The sequence below is a fragment of the Acytostelium subglobosum genome (genome assembly GCF_000787575.1).
Source record: "Acytostelium subglobosum LB1 DNA, scaffold: scaffold3, whole genome shotgun sequence".
Taxonomy (NCBI): Eukaryota; Evosea; class Eumycetozoa; order Acytosteliales; family Acytosteliaceae; genus Acytostelium; species Acytostelium subglobosum.
In genome coordinates this window covers 48,467-70,279 of record NW_012236529.1, presented here as the reverse complement: position 1 = coordinate 70,279, position 21,813 = coordinate 48,467, and the positions used below count along the sequence as shown (strand labels likewise).

The 21,813-nt window shown below is 43.7% G+C and overlaps 8 protein-coding genes across 8 annotated transcripts; 5 read left to right on the top strand and 3 right to left on the bottom strand.

The window, feature by feature from the left end:
• Nucleotides 1-224: 224 nt before the first annotated feature.
• SAMD00019534_015010 (hypothetical protein) lies at nt 225-2,895 on the bottom strand (the record flags this gene model as incomplete). Its single annotated transcript, XM_012902092.1, has 4 exons — nt 225-428; nt 522-760; nt 837-1,105; nt 1,178-2,895. Coding segments are annotated over 4 exons (2,430 nt in total), but the record flags the coding sequence as incomplete, so codon positions are not given.
• Nucleotides 2,896-3,413: 518 nt separating this feature from the next.
• On the top strand, nt 3,414-5,433 carry SAMD00019534_015000 (hypothetical protein; the record flags this gene model as incomplete). Its single annotated transcript, XM_012902091.1, has 4 exons — nt 3,414-3,662; nt 3,729-4,543; nt 4,627-5,047; nt 5,110-5,433. The coding sequence occupies 4 exons, from the start codon at nt 3,414-3,416 to the stop codon at nt 5,431-5,433; spliced, it is 1,809 nt and encodes a 602-aa protein (XP_012757545.1).
• A 788-nt stretch (nt 5,434-6,221) lies between these two features.
• Nucleotides 6,222-7,220, top strand: SAMD00019534_014990 (hypothetical protein; the record flags this gene model as incomplete). The annotated part of the gene is made up of 2 exons (XM_012902090.1): nt 6,222-6,313; nt 6,380-7,220. 2 exons carry the CDS (start codon nt 6,222-6,224, stop codon nt 7,218-7,220), a joined length of 933 nt encoding a protein of 310 aa, XP_012757544.1.
• A 312-nt stretch (nt 7,221-7,532) lies between these two features.
• SAMD00019534_014980 (hypothetical protein) lies at nt 7,533-8,406 on the top strand (the record flags this gene model as incomplete). The annotated part of the gene is made up of 4 exons (XM_012902089.1): nt 7,533-7,668; nt 7,724-7,863; nt 7,943-8,149; nt 8,218-8,406. The coding sequence occupies 4 exons, from the start codon at nt 7,533-7,535 to the stop codon at nt 8,404-8,406; spliced, it is 672 nt and encodes a 223-aa protein (XP_012757543.1).
• Nucleotides 8,407-9,302: 896 nt separating this feature from the next.
• Nucleotides 9,303-10,713, top strand: SAMD00019534_014970 (hypothetical protein; the record flags this gene model as incomplete). The annotated part of the gene is made up of 2 exons (XM_012902088.1): nt 9,303-9,462; nt 9,521-10,713. 2 exons carry the CDS (start codon nt 9,303-9,305, stop codon nt 10,711-10,713), a joined length of 1,353 nt encoding a protein of 450 aa, XP_012757542.1.
• A 633-nt stretch (nt 10,714-11,346) lies between these two features.
• SAMD00019534_014960 (hypothetical protein) lies at nt 11,347-12,344 on the bottom strand (the record flags this gene model as incomplete). Its single annotated transcript, XM_012902087.1, has 3 exons — nt 11,347-11,392; nt 11,455-11,909; nt 12,003-12,344. 3 exons carry the CDS (start codon nt 12,342-12,344, stop codon nt 11,347-11,349), a joined length of 843 nt encoding a protein of 280 aa, XP_012757541.1.
• A 342-nt stretch (nt 12,345-12,686) lies between these two features.
• On the bottom strand, nt 12,687-14,958 carry SAMD00019534_014950 (hypothetical protein; the record flags this gene model as incomplete). Its single annotated transcript, XM_012902086.1, has 3 exons — nt 12,687-12,829; nt 12,920-14,278; nt 14,352-14,958. The coding sequence occupies 3 exons, from the start codon at nt 14,956-14,958 to the stop codon at nt 12,687-12,689; spliced, it is 2,109 nt and encodes a 702-aa protein (XP_012757540.1).
• A 403-nt stretch (nt 14,959-15,361) lies between these two features.
• Nucleotides 15,362-21,477, top strand: SAMD00019534_014940 (hypothetical protein; the record flags this gene model as incomplete). The annotated part of the gene is made up of 8 exons (XM_012902085.1): nt 15,362-15,453; nt 15,516-17,433; nt 17,509-17,682; nt 17,751-17,949; nt 18,025-18,252; nt 18,321-18,815; nt 19,828-19,982; nt 20,065-21,477. The coding sequence occupies 8 exons, from the start codon at nt 15,362-15,364 to the stop codon at nt 21,475-21,477; spliced, it is 4,674 nt and encodes a 1,557-aa protein (XP_012757539.1).
• Between the last annotated feature and the right edge of the window lie 336 nt (nt 21,478-21,813).

Below are 21,813 nucleotides of genomic sequence, written 5' to 3'. Positions count from 1 at the left end.
ATGGTGCACGCCCCTCGATATGCCTTTGTGATTGTTGTTTGCAGTCCACTCTGTTTGGTCCTTTGCAAAGTGGGGGTGCTTGGTGAGGTCATCCAAAATCAAACCAAAAATCAGTTTCAATGACGTCGTTGACACACCCACTCAAAACAATCAATCCATCAGCGTCACTGACATTGATCAAAGGACATAACTGACATATGTCATACGGACAATAGACATAAAATTTAGTAAGGCTTCAAGAAGTCGTGATTGAGTGCCTCAACAGGTGTGATTCTCTTCTCTGGGTCCAATGTTGTGCACCTCTCAATGAGGTCTTTAAGTTGATGCACCTTCTTCATCTCATTCTCTGGCAACTCTACACCTTTTGGTACTAAATATGTTAGAAGGTCTCTAGTTGGCTTTGTTATCTCCAATGGTGTCTTCATTGGCTGTGTCAGTCATTGGTGAATGGAAGTATTCCAAAATGTGTTAGTAACAAGGTTGTTGGGCATACGAATGAAGTGATGATGTTCAACACATACCTTATTGTCTACTGGATCACGACCATCCTTCATAAAGACTAAGCTCTCGTTGAAATGTCTCGAGGCAAACTCTGCCTTCTTCAACATCTTCTTGGGGAATGAGCCCTTGTACTCTTGGAACAGACGGAGCATATCATTATTGGTGCTACCAGGGAATAGGAACCTGCCCGTGTACAACTCACCTAAACAGCATCCAACACTCCAGACATCAATCGAAAAGTCATACTTCATACCTAGCACTATTGTTGTTGTGATTGATCGATGGTTAGTGATTGATCGATGGAGAATGATGGATACATCACTCAAGGTACTTACTGATTTCAGGTGCTCGATAGAATCGACTGACTAGATATGGCGTGATCTCTGATTCGTGTTGCTCACCAGCCGAACCAAAGTCGCATAGTTTGATGGTGTTCTTGGCAGCATTGACCACGATGTTGTCCGGTTTGATGTCAGCATGTAGGATCTTGCAATTCCTAATGTGCTTCAGTGCCATGAACAATTGTTTGGCGTACACTCTAACAGCATTCATACTTAGTCCAACATTCTTTCCAAACTTCTTGATCAATTGATGTAAGCTCATACTGTGTATGTTTGGTCAAATGTTAGTAACATGATGATGTTGTAGTTGTCAGGATATACAATGTAGTACATACCTCATTGGTTCCACTACTATACAAAGATGATTGCGATAGTGGAATGAATCCTTGTACTGGATACAATGACTCTTGGCCAAGAGCTGTGGATCCTTGCTCAGCTTTTGAAGGATCTCTGCTTCTTTGAGTCCAGATCGATGCATTGGATGTCTGTTTCGAATGATCTTTACGACGACCTCCTCATTGGTGTTGATGTTCTTGGCAGTGAGCACGGTGCTAAAGACACCCGATCCAATTGGAGCAAACACTTGATACTTGTCCATGACCTCGCCAATCTTGTACTTGTAGTAGCCATCGTGGTCGTCCCAATTATCCGTGAGATTGACTTCTGACGACTGATCATTGCTCTGCTGATTGACATTCAGATTGATGTTCATCTGATCGTCGTCCTCTTCGCCAGTGGGAGAGTCGCTAAACATGTCCAGCACAGCTACCGGCGCTGGCTTTGGCGCTGGTTTAGCTGTGACAGTGTTTGGCTGATCCTTGCGCTTCAAGTCGCTCTGGTCAATCTTGCCTCTCTTCTTCAGGTCCTCCTCGCCAGACGACGCCTCCTCTTCCTCCTCGTCATCGCCAGTCTTCCATTCCTTGCTTAGATCTAAAACAGCATCATCCTCATCCTTGGACTCGGCAGTGGGCTTCTGTTGCTGATCATCCTTCTCTTTCTTTGGTGTCGTTGGTACTGGTACTTGAGTGTTGTTGTTATTGGATGCTGAACTGTCCTGTTGTTGTTTGTTACGGGCCTCTGCTTCCTCCTCCTCTTGATACTTTGCCAATATCTCTTGCCTCCTTCTCCTGCTCTCCTCGATCAGCTTTCTCTCCTTGTCTCTCTCCTCTTCCTCATCAACAATGACAGTGTCCACTAAAGCAGTGACCTGCTTCCTCTCCTTTGATGCGGATGATAATGAACCATTGTCCTGCTTTGATTTGATATAGACAACAGACTTTGTTGGAGTTGAATGCCTTGAACCATCGCTAGATGCACTATCTTTAGCTGGGTTTGGCCTTCTCTCACTACCATTACTACTGTCACCAGTTGCTACAGCATCACCACCGCCACCACCATTACTGTATGGCCTTGTTGTGTTGTTCGATCGACTGTCCTTTGATCTATAATCACTCTCACTACCTCGGTGACCTCTATTATCACTTGATTGATACCTGTCTCTATCCCTATTATCTCTTTGATCTCTGTATCTATCATTTTCATATCTATCTCTGTCATTGTTGTTTGACGGTCTCTCTCTTTCCCTGTCCCTCCTCTCTCTATCCCTGTTATCTCTATCTCTGTCTCTAATATCTCTATCTCTCTGCCTATCTCTATCTCTTTCTCTTTCTCTGTCTCTTTCCCTATCTCTTTCTCTGTCTCTATCGGATGATGTACGACGATGTGGTTGTGGTGATGTTGACCTCCTATCCTTTGCTGGTTCAACAGCAACGATGTTAACATTTGAACCATGGCTTGATGTTGTTGTTGTTGATGATGGAGCATTGCTTGGCTCATCATCCAATTCACCATCCTCTACATCATTCAGTTGCACAATCGTCTGTCTTGACCTCTTTGTATCTCTAATGGCAACATCATCGCCTATGTCATTGTTGCCATTGTCATCCTTTCTCTTTGAAGGTGTTAAACTATTGTTATTGTTGTTATTGTTATCATTAGTAGGACTACTCTTATTGTTATTGTTGTTGCTATAGGTTGATTGTGTACTCATATTTAATTAATTATCTGTATATCTATAGATGGCATGTCACAGATATAACTATATTATTATAAATTAAAAGACATCTCAAGATCAACAACTTCAACAAAGTCAAATAGTCTAACTTTCCACAATGGACCATAGTAAGATGAATGATCAAATGCTAGTTGTGCAACAGTTCAATAGATAGGTCATGCATATGTGCTGTATATATGCTTATTGACATACTCAATAAAGTGTCCTGCTCTCTTGTCATTTTATCTGTAGACTGCGTCATGATTGAGTGTTCAAACAGATTTGAAAAATGGCGCCCTTTTTAAAGCCAGACTCAATTTGTGAAGAGTATATTCACAAGTCATACAGATAAAGATATATATAATAATACATAGATAAGATATAAAGTAGTATATTAGATGGATCCATCACCAATGTTAACAGATGACTTGATTCATCCTTTGAAAAGGATACAACAACTGTTTAATGATGGTTACAAATCATCATTGGAGAGATTGAACTCAAATGTGAATAGTAGAATGGATGGCACTGCTAATGATGATGAGCAGGCCAATGATGAAGTCGCTCAGTGGGGCATCAGTGCACATTTCAAACAACTACTGGCCAATGATGAACTCTATCGAACTGTGCCACTCATCACCTCAATCGCAGAGTCTGATGCCAACATCGGTCGTCTAGTGAGGGTGCGCTGCATGGTACAAGACATATTCGATCCACAATACTATCTTGGTCTATATCGTCTAAAGAATAGATCAACAAACCAACTGGTACGTTATTGCAACACGGTCTCAGTCTGACTGCTTGCTTACTTACTTACATCAATCACAACTCAGAGGTATGACACTGGTGCATTTAAGAATGGCAACATCAGTATGGAGCCTGGTGAGGAATTTGATCAATCATTCAATGATGTCACTTTTGAGAGGAACATGTACTATTGCGTACCTGTACCATGTACGAACAAGTGGACGAACAAGCTCACCTTGAGCACTCCAAAGTCAACAAGCGTATCAACTCCACCCAACAAGAATAAGAGACCATTGGAGGACTATGACAATGATGATGAAGTGGACATGGAGACACAGAAGAAGGTAGAGGATTCTGCTGTACCCTCAAAACATATCAAGGTGGCCCAACAACAACAAGAGGAGGAGTGCATGTACGAGAAGGACACGGACCTTAAGAAGATACAGAACTTCCCACTGCCGATGGACCCAAACATTGTCAATCAATCACCATTCGTAGTCATGGTCTATGACGTCAATTCGCAGAACTATCTCAAGATGAACGAGATTGTGGAGTTTGTTGGTGTCGTCTCCAAGTTTAGCGTGCCAGAGACACACACCACGCCATCAGAGCTGGACAAGCTCATGCCAATGATGGACATTGTCGACGACCAGACCGCAACGATTCCAGAGTCCATCGCCCCCAGACTCCACGCCATATCCTACAGGGTATTGGATCAATACATGTATCCAACTCAAACTCAGCTACCATTCTCCAACGCACAACAACAACAACGACCACCTCAACCACCTCAGCAAGAGCTCCAACAAACAAGGAGAGAGTTGGTACAGTACATCCAACAACACCTACTTGGTGATCAATTGGCTGCAGAGTATCTTCTCTGCCATCTACTCTCAAAAGTGTAACTATCCTCGTTCATTCATTCATTCATAAGTGATGACATCTTGTTCGCTCGTCCTGACCATCGATCAATCAATCTTGTAGATACTTAAAGACTGCAGGACTTATCTTGGGCAACTTCCCATTGAACTTGTTGTTGCCAGAGAACTTGGACAATTCACTTCCAGAGGAGATCAATAAGTTGGTGGCAAGCTTGGTCGTCAGATCTCACATGTTGGCCGTCACTGTTGACAACTTGAATGATGGTGATCTCATACCCTACAAGGACTATGACAAGAATCGTATAGTGTCTGGTCTACTCCAACTGCCAAAGAACACACATCTCATTGTCAATGAGACCTGTCTGGCTGAGGGACAGCTCTACAAACAAGGTGTTCGCAACCTGAGTGCCCTCAAAGACATTGTCCTCAACCAAAAGGTTGAGTACGACTTCAAGTACCATCCGATCGAGGTGGACACTGACATCCAGATGTTGATCCTGTCACATGGTAAATCATTGACTCCAGTATGTACATACATTAACATGGATATCCACCAATATTATTCTAACACACTTTGGACCAACAGGGATTATGCCAGGTGGTCATGGTACCGGATCAAGAATCAATGAATGATGGACTTAAAGTTGATGAGATGATGTTGGACAAGTTCAGAACATATTTGAACAGTTTGATGAATTGGAAGCTAGAGGCGTCCAGTGAGACTGTAACCAAAATGATTGAAGAGGACTTTGTTTCGACGAGACAAAAGGATGAGAGCACACCACAAGAGATCTTCCACTATTGGCTCACTACTGCCAGATTGTTGGCTATATCATTCGGTGAGAATCAGATCACAACAGAGAGGTGGCTGTTTATGAAGGAGTTGGAGAGAAAGAGAACAAATAAATAAACAATATGTTGTTTAGTGTGTGACGTTTAGCTGAGGTCACAACCAACCCCAAAACCATCTTCACATTGAGATCAAAAGGGTCAGCCAAGGTCAACACGAATCGACTCCACCTTTATTATTCTCAACCTAACTTATATACCTTTATATATATCAACAACAATAACTATCTGTAACATTATCATACTTATTAATAACAACATACAAACATACAAACAATGAAGTTACTTCATCTTGAAGAAGAGTTCAACATATCAGTAGAGACATTCTTTTCATTCTTCTTTGAGAGAGCTGGTTTCAAACTACGTTATCATGAAACAAGAGTAATATACATACATTGAGTGTTGATGATGACACAACTAGTAACCTGACTAACTAACTATCTTCATTCATTTATTCAATCATTCAGGGAGATACAGCAATAGATATAACACAATGGTCACCATTACCAGATGGAAGATACACACGTGAGATATCATTCTGTTCATTCATTTCGAGCAATGCCTTTATCAATGGTTTGGTTGGTGATAAGGCACGTGTAAGAGAGGTACAATATTATACAAAGAGTGAAAGGTTAGTATATATGTATTCATGGAGTCGATGTGTAATAGACATTCCTAACTCTGCCCTTTGTCCACAGCTCATTACGTGTCACATCTGATACCTTCTTTGATGGTAGTCCAATTGGAAAGAACTTTACGTCAGAGTCAGAGTGGAATGTTGTACCATCAATGACAAAGTCAACTGGATGCAAAGTGAGCATTGATGTCAAGAATAACTATGCCCATTGGATGTTCAGAGGTCAGATTGAGAGTTGGGTGCATGACACTGCAGAGGCGTCGTTCAGACAGTGGCTGTCACTGGTACGCGCTCAAGTCGAGGAGTATGAACAATCAGAGCTATTGAAGAGGCCAGTCAACAACGTTGTAGAAAACAATAACAATAATAGTATTAGCAACAACAGTAATGACAATAGCAGACGCAACAGTTTCAGTAATAATGGAAGTGAACAGGAACATATCACCACAAAGGTGGAGAGCGGCGCAGTCACACCCACCCTGCACAGGAACATACAACACAATCACGTGGAGGACGAAGACGAGATGTCTGACTTCTCTGGTCCACCATCTATTGCCGACCATGATCTATCAGACTATGACGAGGAGTATGAAGACGAAGATGAGGATCTCAACGTACCTGGCTCCTCATCTGATGAACAGTACTTTGAGTCAACGGACACATGGCAACCATCAGACGCACAATACAGTGAAGATCTGAGGAACTACATGGCAGCACTCAACAGTGAACTGAACTCAATGCGAAGGATCATCGAGGTCAATCAAACCAGACTCTTGGGTCTGGAGAACTCATTCGCCAGATCACAAACATCAAGACCACTGGCGTTGAGTAATAGAGTGGAGCCAGTGGTAGCAGCAGCTAACAGCAACAACAGCAACGCCAACGCCAATGGCGAGTTTATGACAACTACAACGACAACTACTACAACAAGCAACGATGCCAAGCTGACAGGATACATCACCAAACTGGAAGCACTGGTGAAGCAGCAAAAGGATGACGAACAGATGTCACAACAGAGACACAAGGAGTGGGAGGCCAAGGTATCAGAACTGGAGTCCAAACTGGCGGCAGTCAAGACATCGTCCAAGGCAATGCTCTGGTTCAATGCATTTGCATTTGTATTCTTCCTTGTTGGATGGCCACTGATTGCTCGCAAACTGTGGCGTTTCATCACACCTCTCATCAAACAATTGATGCTTAAACAAAGTTAGAATATAATAGAGTTCACCTCTTTGCAATTACAATTACTTGTCACTACTGTTGTAATAATGTAGATGGAGTAGAACAATTATGTATACGTGGCAAGTTCAACTCAAGGTCTCATCCCTGAGGCTCACAAAATATCTTGGGGTCCCTGAGGATCAATCGATTTGATTGGATGATTGAACACACACCACAGCTCTTTTACCGACTTGTCTGCACCTTTTGCCGATGAGGGATCAAGACAAGGAGTAGTCACTTATCAAAGTTTGTTAATCATTCATTAACTAACCATTACTACTGCTGATTGATTGAATACTAAGATGATAAACATCCAACTAACATTATTCCTTATTGTCTCCTGTCACTTGTGCAGCTTTGTCACCACCAATGGTGAAACACTCTACTCTCTAGTGGGTGTAACCAATGTCAACATTACAGTAGTTGACCAAACTGATGGTAAGTCAATCAACCAATGTTATAGTCCTCAATGTTAACATCCAAATATGAATAGCCTCTTTAAAGTCTTTGGTCCAAATCAAAGACATGACTCTCTTTCCAGAACAATGCATGTCGACATTGGTAACTACTATCAATAATGCTGACAACCTGATGTACGTTATCATCTCCAGCTTGGCCGACATCTTTGTTTTTGTATGTAGTCGTAATAAGTACTGAAACTGATGAAGCAATAACTTATACTTACCAATTCCTTTCTCCGCTGACTGTAAAGGACCAATCTCTGTTGATCTTTGATCTCAATACCAACACGGTTATCAACATGACTCACATAGTTAGCAATGCAGAACAAACCATCAATATCCTGGAGATTGACTACAACAGTCAAATGAATGTCCTCAACTGTCTGTTCTTTGACACCTTTAGCAACAACACCATGGTTGGACATCTGGACTTGAATGCCAAACTTGTCATCTACGATGTAAATATATCTTCCAATATGTACCCTACATTAATTGATCAACTACAACATTAACACCATGCATCTAGACACTTCCTCCAATGGATGAGGAGGACTTTGGATATCTAACTGCTGGCTACTACCCACCAACCAACCAATACTTGGTTGGAGTACCAATATGGACTGATGACTATTCTACATTACTAATGACGTTGAACCAGTATGATGCCTCCACTGGCAAGTTAGTATCCTCAAGGAATACGAACAATTGTAAGTAGTACTTACACTTTCAGACCAGTTATAATATTTTAATATCTGCCTGTGTAAAGTCTTTGATACTATCGAGTTCATTCAATACTAGAGTACGATGATGGTCTCTGGCTATGGCTACATGGGACTGCTGGATCTGACCTCTCTGGCAAACAAGCCCTTGGTGTTCAGTGGCCTTCCAACCAATGTCACCCACTCAACAACAGGAGTAGGAGCATCCACAATCTACATGTCTACACACACGGTCAATGCCAATTCAACATTGAGTATCATTGACCTAACGACTACTCCAGCGACAGTCAATGTCATCAGCAACAGTGATGTCTTATACTACGATTGCATTGTAGCATCCTCCAACTAAGTTGGAGACAAGTGATAACTACCAATGACAGTAGTATCACATATTGCAAAGAATATATCACACTTGGTGTACTTACTTTGAGTTTGTCATGTGGAACCAAACAAACACCATTGCAATAAAAACCTCGTCTGCCCGACACCCCAACACCATTTTGGGACAACAAACGACAAAAGTATAGCGCGCATCTGAATTTAAAGTGTAGACGGATGCAAATAAACTAGGTTATAAGCTCTGTAGTTTAAATTTATCGGGATTGCGCTGGCACCACTGGGCGACGAGAAGGTCCAATTTAGATTCGTTATTTGTTGGTATGCTATGTGAGCAGTTTATTTGGTACTAGCACTGACACCTGCCACATTTCTTCTGAAGAGGTCTCTAATGGGAACCAAGTAGTGAACAGTGTGTTGATCCATTCTACTCCGATCGTTCGTAGTCCACTCCATTCAGGACCTCGTTCAAACTAATTCATTGTCATTCATTTATTCGTTCACTCTTAACAAATATATAGATACTAGTTCAACACACATTCACAACAACAACTTCATGAATCAGTCTACCCTAGTTGTCATCTCAGCCATCTTGCTTTTGGCTACAGTATCCACCAGCGTTGCCTCCTTTGCCGACGGTACCAGCAACCTCCAGGAATGCATTCCAAACGGACAGTACAATGCCTCAGTTAACTACTTCCCAGTTAGAACTGTTAGTATGTATTAGTGAATAACTACAATATCATGAAACAAACTAACATATCAATAACTCAGTCTCCAACTCCACACTTTTCAACGTGACCTACACCAACTCATACAAGGTCGTTACCGACACTGCTGACGGCACCACCTACGTTCTCTACCAATGTGGTTCACCAAAGCCAGATGCATCTCTGTTTGCTGCTGGTGCCAAGTTTTTCTCGGTACCAGTCACCAAGGTGCTCACCTCGCAGACTCCAAACAACCCATACTTGTTGCTTCTCGGACTACAGAGCAAAATCAAATACGTTGATTCGGCGGCTTACATCTGCTCGCCATGCGTCCAGATGGCCTTGGAGAAGGGAGAGATTCTTCCATACAACTCCTCTGCTGTGCCATCCCAGATGGACTCTGTCGATGTTGCCTTCACCTACATGAAGGACAACAAGACCAACACTGTTATGACTCGTGAGTCCACCGACCCAGGTCCCCTCCACCGTGCCGGTTGGTTGCAGTTCTACGCCTTCTTCTTCAACGCTGAGAATGTCTCAAAGACTGTGTTTGGTGGCATCAGTGACAACTACCACTGCTTTGCCAACGCCACTCGCATCACCCTCGACGCCCGTCGCTCCACAATGCAAAAGGTTGCCTGGGCCAGTTACTCTGCACCATCAAAGTACAACGGAAACAAGGCCTCATGGACCATCTCAGCCGCTGCCTACAAGGCCAAGATCACTGCCGACGGAGGTGCCCAGCTTGCTCCAGCACTCACCACCAGCAACTCCTCAGAGTTCCTCGCTGCTCTTGCCGACGTGGACGTTCTCATCGACGAGACCTATATGATCTCCAACTACAGCCACTTCATGTCCGAGTACAGAATCGATCCAAACGTCACCAACTTTAAGTTTATTAAGCAGAACCGTGTCTATCGCCAGGACGGACTTATGAACAGCGTGGGAAGCCGCGATTGGCTCGAGTCAGGAATCTCCTACGACGATGCCGTTATGCAAGAGTTTGTTCGCATCACCTATCCAGTTGTTCTCCCAACCGCCGTGAAGCCCCTGTGGTTCCGTAACCTCGCCACCGGTGAGCAGCCACTCATTCTGACCAGTGCCAACTGTACCAACTACAACGACATTGTCCACATTTACAAGGATCGTGTTATTAACTGCGCTGCCATGCCACTCAACCTGAGCTCATCCCCAGTGTTGTTGCCATCCCTCATCACTTTGTTCGCCGCCGTGCTCATCTCGATGTTGATCCTCTAAATAAATTAACCGACTATCTTATTTACTTAGCTAATCCAATTAGCATATGGATTGGTCTTGATATACATGTCTAACCTTTCTCCACTCCAGTGGCTGGGATATGTCTCGACCAGAGAACTGTTTGTGAGCCTTGGCGTTCCAACCTCCATGCTAGAAACATGTTCATGGTCCATCAGAATTCTGACCTCTATAAAATCCTCCACAGTTAAAGTATAGTCATTATCATTGAAAGATTGGGTACCATCCCAATAAGTCACTGAATGATACAAGTAGGGTATTTGATCTCTATCGACCGATTGGACGTGCTCAGGCTCGACAGCATAGTTGAGGGTGATCATTGATGGCAACACTGTCGAACTGGATAGGACGAGACCATACGGGGATTGTCGGGGAAGGTAGAATGAATGCAATGTACTAGGTGTTTGATTGCAGGTTAGTATGAATTGTTTGATTGACGAGTGCGGAGTCAGTTCTAGATGGTCGAGCAGACTCTGTGATATGTCTGATGACTCCAAAATGGACGTGGTGCCTCCAGGATGGTGCTCCTCTGATATCAACTCCAACACCTCCAGTCCATTGCTAACTTGGATACCAAAATTGCGCATGAATTGGCAGTTCAATGTGTAAGGGTTTTCAGTGAATGATGACTGTATTGTCAGCCAAACAATGGAGAAATGGGCTGGTAATGTCTGACAGAACAGTGCAAGATGATTGATCATGTAGTGGGAATGTGTTAGATACCATTCCTTATACTTGAGATGGAGATGTTGGAGCATGAGTTGGCCCTCAGCGTGTGCCGCTCGCTTTATGGCACAAAGCTGGTGGTAGATGTTCATGTCCTTGGTGGATGAGAGTCGCAGCGACCTTATGAAAGGGAAGACAACATCGTCATCCATTTCTATTTGGAGCCGCTTAAGGTTGAGCTTGCAGGCGATCAGCTCCAGATATGGGCGATGGCCAACGAATGGCAGGGAGAGTGACGTCAATGAGTGATTGGTCGACAGGTACTGATCAAACAGTGCGGGTTGATATTCGTGTTTGGCGTTCGTTGGGAAGAGAGCAAGATGGCGCAGAGTGTCGATTGCTCGCAGTGACTGTATAAACTCCCCGGGGTCGGACAGGGTGCAACGCTCCCATTCAATGCTGCTATTGTCATTGCCGAGTGCCAGAGATGTGAGTGCTTGAGCATTGTGACACTGAAGTAATTTCCTTGTAATTGTGACATTGGAGAAATCCAAGCTCTGCAGTGAACTTGGGAGTATCTGATGAAGATCATCAATGTTACATACTTGTGGGGTGTGCTTGGCCTCTGACTGCTGGCAGTAGTTGATTGAAAGGTACTCGAGCTGAAGACTTTGTATGCATTTTGAGAGCAGGGGAAGAATGGCGTCTTTGTGATCTTTGAATGTAAGCTTGAGGTATCTGATCGGTATAGACTGTGCACTAGGATGGTCGACTACCACATCTTTGAAGAAGGAGAGAGAGAGATGTTCATCCGTGCTCCATGTAAGGCTCTCGAGGTGCTGAAAGAACAACTGGTGATTTGCAAGCATGAGCTGGGTGTCGTTCTTGTTCATGTTGATTATGATTAGACTGCGCAGTTGTTTCAAGCAACAGTAAGGTGAGAGCATGTGTTGAAGCAAGTCTTCAACGGTACATATTTTCATCCAACCTGGTCCGTAGTTGTCGAGTTGGATGCTGCTGACAGTGTAGCAGTGTCATTGAGATTCGAAACGAAGACAAAGAACCGCCATGACAAAAGAGACAGCTGCAACTTCCAGTGCCTTGATGACTGCCAGTGTGTCCAGGACAGTTTGACAATGCTGCCGAGTATGTGTGTCGGAAGCATTACTCTGTATATGTTTGAAGTATAGGTCCAAACATTTGAATGATTTCAGCTGATCAAATTTAAAGACAAACGATTATGCGGGAGTCATCATGTTGATCAATCGTTGGAAAGCAATACTACTACTTTATTTATTCTTTGGAGCATATGGATTAGTCTTGCTGCTATATTCATTCTTTGATGCGTATGGGTTGGCATCGCTAAAGCCATTCTTTGATGCTCCTGGTCCAACCTTTCTCTTCTTCTCAGTCTTTATTCCTGTATTAACATCTTTGATTGATTGGTTGATTGATTGGTCGAGATGAGTTAGTGTCTCTGTCTTGGAATATACTTTTGATTGATTGAATAATAATAACATACTTAACATTATCTTTGGAGGATTCTGGAAACCAAAGGAAAGAGCAACTGAACCAAGCTCGAGTGTGTTGACGTTGAAGATATCCTTGAGTGAATGAGAGGCATACGAGTGGATGTAGCTCTTGTATGCATCACGCGCAGACGTGTGAAGATAGTAGTTGTGTGATACTAGGTTCTCGAGTTGGTCTTGCACGTTGGAGACCTTCTTCTGAGGGAACTCGTATTCGTTGAGTGGCACCTTGGCCAGCTTCAGGTACTTGAGGAAGCCAAGCTCCTGAGGCAGCAGGAAGAGCAGTGCTCTGCCCTTCTTGCCGACACCACGCGCCGTACGACCGACACGATGGATGTACTCCTTGGGATCATCGGGTGGGTCGTACTGGATGATCCAGTCGACGGAGGGGATGTCCACGCCTCTGGCAGCCACGTCTGTGCAAATCAGGATACCCTTCTCTGCATTAACAAATTCGTAAAAGGTGCTGGTACGCTTCTGCTGCTTCTGCTTGCCGTGGAACTCGAGCACGGGGATATCGATGTAGTTGAGCAGCTCGGCGTGGTACTTGACAGAGGCACACGACGACAGGAACACAATGACCTTCTTGTCGAGGTTCTTCTTGAGGAACGTGTAGAGCAGCAGGAATCGCTTCTCACTGGGACACACGACGTAGCCCTGCTCCAGACCCTCAACGGTGGAGACCTCGCGGTCATCGTCGACACCAACGTACACAGGCTCCTTGTTGAAAGAGACACGTGCAATGTCGTCGACCTTTCTCGTCTGGGTGGCCGAGAACAGCATGGTCTGACGCTCTTTTGGCAGACACTTGACGATCTGATGCATCTCCTCCTCGAATCCGACCTCGAGAATGCGGTCCGCCTCGTCAATGACCAAGCACTTTAGATTCTTGACGATGAAGCCACGCGTGTTCTGAAGGTGATCGAGCAGACGGCCAGGTGTGGCCACCACCAGATTGACTCCCTTGCACAGACGCTCTGCCTCGGTCTTCTTGTCGTTGCCTCCAATGACGATGCCGTGTGTCTGAGTGTGATTAAGCATGAGCTCGCGAGCCACACCATAGATCTGCAGGGCCAGCTCACGAGTCGGTGAGATGATGATGACACCAGTGCCACTTCTTGGCTTGAAGTTACACTTGACGAGGATCTCAATGGCGGGGATCAAGAAGGCGAGCGTCTTGCCACTGCCAGTTCTTGCAGCACCGAGCAGATCTCTTCCCTCGAGCAATGGCACGATGGTCTTTGCCTGGATTGGTGTCATCTTTGTGAATCCCATCTCTGCGATGGCCTTCTTTGTCTTCTCCTCAATCTGCAATGATTCGAATGTGATTGAATCAGATGTGATACCGAGCTCTATGTATGTTGTTGTTGGTATGTTAGTATTATTGGCATCATGATGCGGCGAGCGAGTTAAGGTCACACGTACCTTCAGCAGTCACAGTCTCGCTTCTTGGTTCCTCCTTAGCAGTCCACTCATCCTCTCTAAACTTTCCAGTATCCTTATCATCCTTCTCTTGTTCTGTTGTTGATGTTGTAGTAGTTGTGGTTGTAGTTGTTGTTGATGTTGACTTTGTTGATTTCTTTGAAGTAGTTGCCTTGGTGTCGGATGGGACGACGGCGGCCACAGGCTCGACTGGGGCGACGACTGGGATCACAGACTTCTTCTTTGCCTTCTTCTTCTCGTCGACTTGCTCAAGTGTTGGGACAATCTTTGAGTCGGTGACATTCTTCTCGTGCTCTTGAGGAGTGGGAGTGGCAGCCAACTTTGTGATCTCATCTCTTGCCTTATCGACAGGCTTCTTTTGCTTCTTGTTGCTCTGTGTTGTTGTTGTTGTTTGCTTCTTTGGTGTTGACGACTCTACGACTGATTGTTGAATTTGTTCAGTAGTAGTGGTTGGGATGACTTCATCAACAGCCTTTCTCTTCTTTACTGGTGCAACCTTTGGTGCAACAACAACAGGTGATGATTCAGTAGTTGTAGCAGCAGCAGCAACAACAGAAGAAGATTGTTTCTTCTTGGCTGATACGACCATATTGTATTTATATAATTATAATAATAATAACACAACAATGTATGATAATAAGAAGAACCATCAAATACACATTTCTTCTTTGTTTTTGAGCTCAATCGTTCGTTTGTTTGTGAAGTGTTTTTTTTGATTTTTATTATTTATTCTAGTTGAAAATCGAAGTTCCAGTTGTGAAACAATGTTTGTCAATCTGCGTTCAGGCGCCAATTTGGTGCTATTCAAGTAATCTTGTTTCAGCCCACGAACCACAAAAACAATATCCAACTTGTTAATTGTCGTTGGCTTGTATTATTACAAAACAACTTGTTCATTTTCAATCAGTCACATTCATTCACTCCACTTTATACTTGATTGCTTGATTAGACAAGGAAGAGACACAAAGACAGTAAGATAGAGAGAAGAAAGAATGAACTCTTGTGCTTTCTTTGAGAGACAGCTATGGCGAAGTGACAAGTGCAAACATTGCTTTCAAACAGAGTCCCAACATTCATTGGTCAGGTTTGTGTCAGTTGTTGGTTGCAATGGGTACTCATCCATCTAACAATATTATCATTCTTTAGGACTTCATCACAAGATGTCTTGTATCATAAGCAACAACAACAACAACAACAACATTCACAACAAACTGTTTCATTAAAGTCACCAACATCATCATCATCAACCAACAACAATAACAACAACAATACACCAACCAAACCAACCAAGAGCACAATATTCTCAAGTCCAAGTGGATATGGTTACAACAATAATAACAACAATAGTGGTACATCATCATCAGTTGTCAGTGCCACATTCATTCCATCGGTTGACAAGGCACCTCTATCGATTAGAAGAACATTGACACCTGCAGCCATTGAAACATTCAGCAAGCGTATATCACAGTCTCCACCAACATCCCCTCCAAACAACGCAAACAAGAACAAAACAACGCCTAGACAGTCACCTCTGAGGACCATTTCCTCCTCAACATTAACATCATCATCGTCATCAAACACCACTGTACAAGTACAATCACCATCATCAAAGACACCAACCAAGTATGCAACTATCACCACTCCGCCTGGTGCCGGATCACCAAGGTTAGAGTCAAGCAGTGGAAGCGTGGCCATATCCACGCCAAACTCAAAGTCATCAACTACTACCACGACTACTACTCCGCCACTTCAATCAACACCTGGCTCCCAACAACAAAAGCAACAGCAACAGCAACAGCAGGTCATCACCACGATTGACTTGAATGAACCAGACAATGTATCAACCAAGCCATCACCGAGCAGACAGAGAAGATCACACTCTGCCGACACTTCAAACAACAAGGTCATTCCTCCAGTGACCAACACACCGACCAGACCCAAGGGCAGCACAATGTCCTTCTTCTCACCATCTGGCGCATCAACATCATCACCTTCCATTCCAATCTACCAACAGAAGCATGTAAGGGATAACTCATTCATTTCCCCGAGCAGCTCTCCAATGCGATTCCACAGCCACAGCAACCTGGCCAATCACCACCATAACAACAACATCAATGTCAGCAACAACAATATCAACAACATCCACAGCAGTGGTGGACTTGGCGCGCCGTCCCCAACACAGTCACCTCGACTACTACCTAGCGTCGCCAAGGGAATCATCAAGCTCAGGAAGAACACTGATCTGAAAAAGAGTGCCAATCGCTCACTGAAACGACGTAACCTGGCCAAGCTCACAGACACCAACAACGAGTCGTTCAAACTGTTTGGCGCCATCCAGTCCATACTGGTCGCACTGCCAGGTGTCAACCACAACGCAGTAATGAGCATCATGGACATATTGTACAATCAGAACCTTAACATTGACTTCCACACACACGTGAATGACTCGTGCAGCGAGGGCCTGGCGACGGCCATCCAGACGCTCAACACGTGGTCCGAGGCTCAAGACTATGTGCGAGACATCATCACGGTGCAGAGCTGTGTCAGACGCTTCCTTGCCAAGCGTCGAACACAATGGCTGGCAGAAGTGTACACTGGCTCCATGTTGCGCGAGCGCAACATTGCATTCCGCCACATGATCCAAGAGGAGCGCAGATACATTGACAACCTGGACATCATGTTGCACTACTATCATCGACCACTCAAGATGGCCGGACTCATCAGCGACGAGGACTTCAAGTCGATATTCTTCTCGGTGGAGGAGATCTTCACAGTGCATCAGCGTGTGCTCTCACAGTTTGAGCAGTTGAACAACAAGTGGCCATGCGTCGAGGGTCTTGGCGACATCTTTCTGCGCATTGCCCCAGAGTTCAAGGTCTATGGCAACTATGTCAAGAACTTCAAGAATGCCATTGACACTCTGGATCGCTGCAGGAATGACAATCCAAAGTTTGCACAATTCATAGTGGACTGTTGTGACAACACTCCACAGAGAGTATATGATCTGATGGCATTGATTGCCACTCCATTGAATCATTTGTCAATGTACCAGAGGCAACTATTTGTAAGTATTATTACTGCATAGGCAACATCATCATTATCCATTACTCTAACACATTGATGTTATTTATGTACTTAGGTGATTGCTCAACATACACCAAACAACTGGCCCGATCACAACAATATCAACAACTCTGTGATCATGATGAAGGAGATTGAACAGTTGATCCAGGACAATCTGGCACAGGCACAGAATGCTGCCACCCTGATCAATATTTATAGAAAGATGAACAACAAGAAGGCTCTCGATCCTGTAAGTCTTATTAATAATTGTGTGAATGGACATATTACTGACCATAAGACAATGACCTATTCCAATAGTGGGTGATACCTGGTAGGATATACCTACACGAAGGCAAACTGACCAAGTTTGAAATGAAGAAGCAGGACCAAGTATACTACTATTACCTCTGCAATGATGTCATAATCTTTTGCAAGAAGAGCCAGAGAGATCTACTCAAACTCAAGAATATCTTTTACCTGTCAGAGGTTGTAGTATCCGATCAATCAGACAGTGCCAGTAAGTTTTCAACTTCAACACGCGCGTTGATTGCCAAGAGTCCAATAGCTAACAACATTCATCCACATTGGATAGACTACAAGAACATTATATCAATATCAAAGAAGAGTGGAGAGTCATACTTCTTCCAGGTGGATGACAATGATGAGAAGAAGGCTCTGTTGAAACTGTTTGGTGAGCTATGCACAACTACTGTCAACAAGAAGTTGTTTGGTATCTCATTGTTGGAGTTGGCACAGAGAGAGTCTTCCAATGTACTGGTGCCTGCATTTATAATCAAGACATGTAATGCAATGCTGAACCGTATGTCTATTCGAATAATAGTATAGTCAATTGAACAACTAACTAATGTATATATGTACTCCCCACAGACTTGAGCACAGAAGGTCTATTCAGAGTGTCGCCCAATCAACATGAGGTCGATCAGTTCAAGGAGGCACTGAACAAGTGCTCACTGGCAAACATGGACGCACTATTTGCCAAACATGGACCACATCATCTTGCTGCGGTGTTTAAGAACTTCTTCAGAGACATGATACCTCCACTGTTGACACATGAGTTGTTTGATACAATCGTTGAGATTGGCGATCGAGAGTGTGACGCCAAGGAGAAGATACCTTCAATACGTGCGATGTTGGCCAACCTGCCACCATGCAATCAGGCCACCATGCAAGTTCTGCTCCTGTTGCTATGTTGTGTCGGACAGAGTAGCGATAAGAACAAGATGTCCTACTCCAACTTGGCCATTGTGTTTGGACCCAACCTCGTGAAGCCCGCCCATCAAACCATTGAGACATCACTCAAGATCCCACTGATCAACAATGTGATCACTCTCATGCTGGATCATTACCAGTTGATCTACAAAGGTATGTCACACACTCTGCTTTGTCCACAGCCAGCATTATCCATACTAACTTGTTGGGCTGTTAATCCAGAACGACTCAATTTTGTTCGTGTCGTGGACAATAAGTTTGTCCTAGCATAATGTACATTGCACATAGATATCCACACTGATCAATGGTCAGTCAACAATCAGTCAACAGAACAATCGATCCTCCTCATTCCTTCATGCTCGTCCTCCCTTTTTTGACATGATTGGAGCATACAACCATTGACAAGTAAACATATGATACCATCACCAAACATGAACGACATGTGATATCATTGTCGATCTGCACATCACCAGAGTACTGCTGCATTGGAGAATGGTCGTGGTTTACATTCCAACGACAGATTCCTACTGATAATGGGTCTGTCAGTCACTTGTGACAGTTATCTTGATCAAGATCACACACTCAACCACGACACACCCATACACACAAACACACATTGATCAGTCATGTGATCGTATAATTGATCACCACTGTCCTGACCATTGTCTACCACTACCCCACTAGTCACGCACAATGACCTAAATATTCCTGTCTGCCACTTGATGGATGGTGGACAGTCAATAGATAGAGATACTTATGGTTCACTCTCGACTGGACTACCGCAACAGTAGACTCATGATCTTGAATCAGATAGATGATGACCATTGTGGTGAGTGGTAGGAATGAATTAAAATGGTGGCACTGATTGTTGTAATCTGACACATTCGATTGTAACACGTCCAATAATATGTATGATCCTTATGGTGACATCAGATAGATAAGTGACAAAAGGGAAATGAACATGATCATCACTATCTATTTATTACAATTACACTGTCATTGTTGGATAATAATTTTTAATAATAATAATAATCTCCAACATAGTAACAAATGAAACTGTTATATAGTGTCACTATAATACTATTACTGGTGGCATGTGTTTGCCATGGAGACCTAACGGAATTAGATTCAAGAAATAAGGGTATACCAATTTTCCATGATATAGTCAGCAGTACATTCTCAGAGTTTGGATGGGGACTTAGGAACCTAAAGCATAACTCATCACACTCTGGCAAGTACTCCATTGCACTTCTCACCGAGAGATTGTCTGGACTTCACTTCTTTTCCAATGATCCAAACTTTCGTTTCGAAAAGTATCAGGTAATTATTAGTTTGTTTGTTAGATTGATTGGAACATATCTGGAAATAACTTCTAACCTTGTACGTACAATTATATACTTAGCACATATCATTCTGGGTCAATGTTGGTGATTATACTGATGTACCAATTGATATTATATTGACTAAACGCGATCAGTCATTGAGTGAGAAGTCATTGACTTTGTTGCAGGCGGTGAATGAAGCTGGCCACTCAAACTTGACCAGGATACCAGCCAACAAGTGGATCAATGTAGTGATTCCGGTGACAAGGTTTGGAAAGCAAAAGTATGTCGGTCTGATGATCAAGACCAAGGAGTTCAGACCAGCCCAGGTACTGTTTGACCACATTGAATTGCTGCCCAGTCTTTTCTTCCAAAAGTCTGTCATTGGTAAACGTGACAACATGTTGTCAAAGTGCATCAATCAGATCGATGGTGACAACCGCGCCAATGGATACTTTGTCAAGATGCTCGAGCCTGCCAAGCCATTCTTTACGATGGATCGTCTGGACCATGCATTCTACACCAACCAGTCAGAGTTCTTTGGATCGCCTGGATCCACTGAGTGGATGTTCATCAAGAAGATGGGTCGTATCTACTTTTACAAGGACGGTAACATTAGGGTGGCCGGACCAATCGTACCCAAGATACTCAACACTTCAGAGTCGATGCCAAACAAGGGATGGTGGGTGGAGCTCTACTTCAACCGTGTGTCACGTCCAGACAATCCTATGCACATCAAGAAGGAGCTGCCACTCAGCTACTACACACCAATGGGCAAGATCAACACTGACTATTGGAGCTACTACATGCCAGTCACATCCAAGAGCTACTTTGAGGGCATGGGTTTGAACGAGGGACTGACTCTGCCAATGACCGGTGTCGAGATGGATATGCCAATGATGGTTGGTGAGGGTGCCAGTGGCAAGAACGTCGAGACTGGACTGTCGGTGTGGATGACATTCAACAAGCCCGCTCAAGACAAGGTGATGATGGATATCAATGTCAACATTGTGGACTTGCCTGCAATCAAACGATTCGTTCAGCCCGAAGCCTTTTGTCACAATGGCAGTATTGCGATTGGTCTTCAAGTGTTCTTGGACCGCAATGGCGATGGACTGAAGGATGAGGAGGAGATGGGTGTGCCAGGCGTACTGCTCTCACTGACGGATGAGGACGACAACCAAGTGACCGACACTAGTGGCTACTTTGTCGCGCCGATCCACACAGACATTGACGGCTACTTCTACTTTGACAAGATTCCATACGGTCGCTACAAGTTGAACTACAAGTATGACAATCCACTCACGATATCCAGGGGTATGACGCGTAGCATGAAGACCGTGCAGACCAAGAGTGTCAACACCAATCAAAAGTATCAATTGATCGATGTCTATCTGAACAACACCAACATTCAAAAGGTGTCTCACAACTATCCAGTTCAATCATGCTACATCATTCCATCCTATAATCTAAACTTGGTAATGGATCCATAGTAATAATAAATATATAATGTATCAATAATATTATTACTTTGTTGTCTTTATTTCCCTGTCACTTTTTTTTTTTTTGATCAAGATCGGGTTATGATTAGACATAAAAACAAAGAACAATACCCACTCTGAGGATGGGTTCATTTCAAAGTCCACACCAAGTGTGATCAAGCCATTTTACAGAAAATAAATCCAAAATAAATATTAATATAGATATTAATACCAACACGCAACCACACTATTCATTCACACACACACAACAACATCAGAGATTGCTCCATTTCAGCACATCACCTACTCCTCTACACGAACCAACTCTCACTTGTGCATTATTCATCT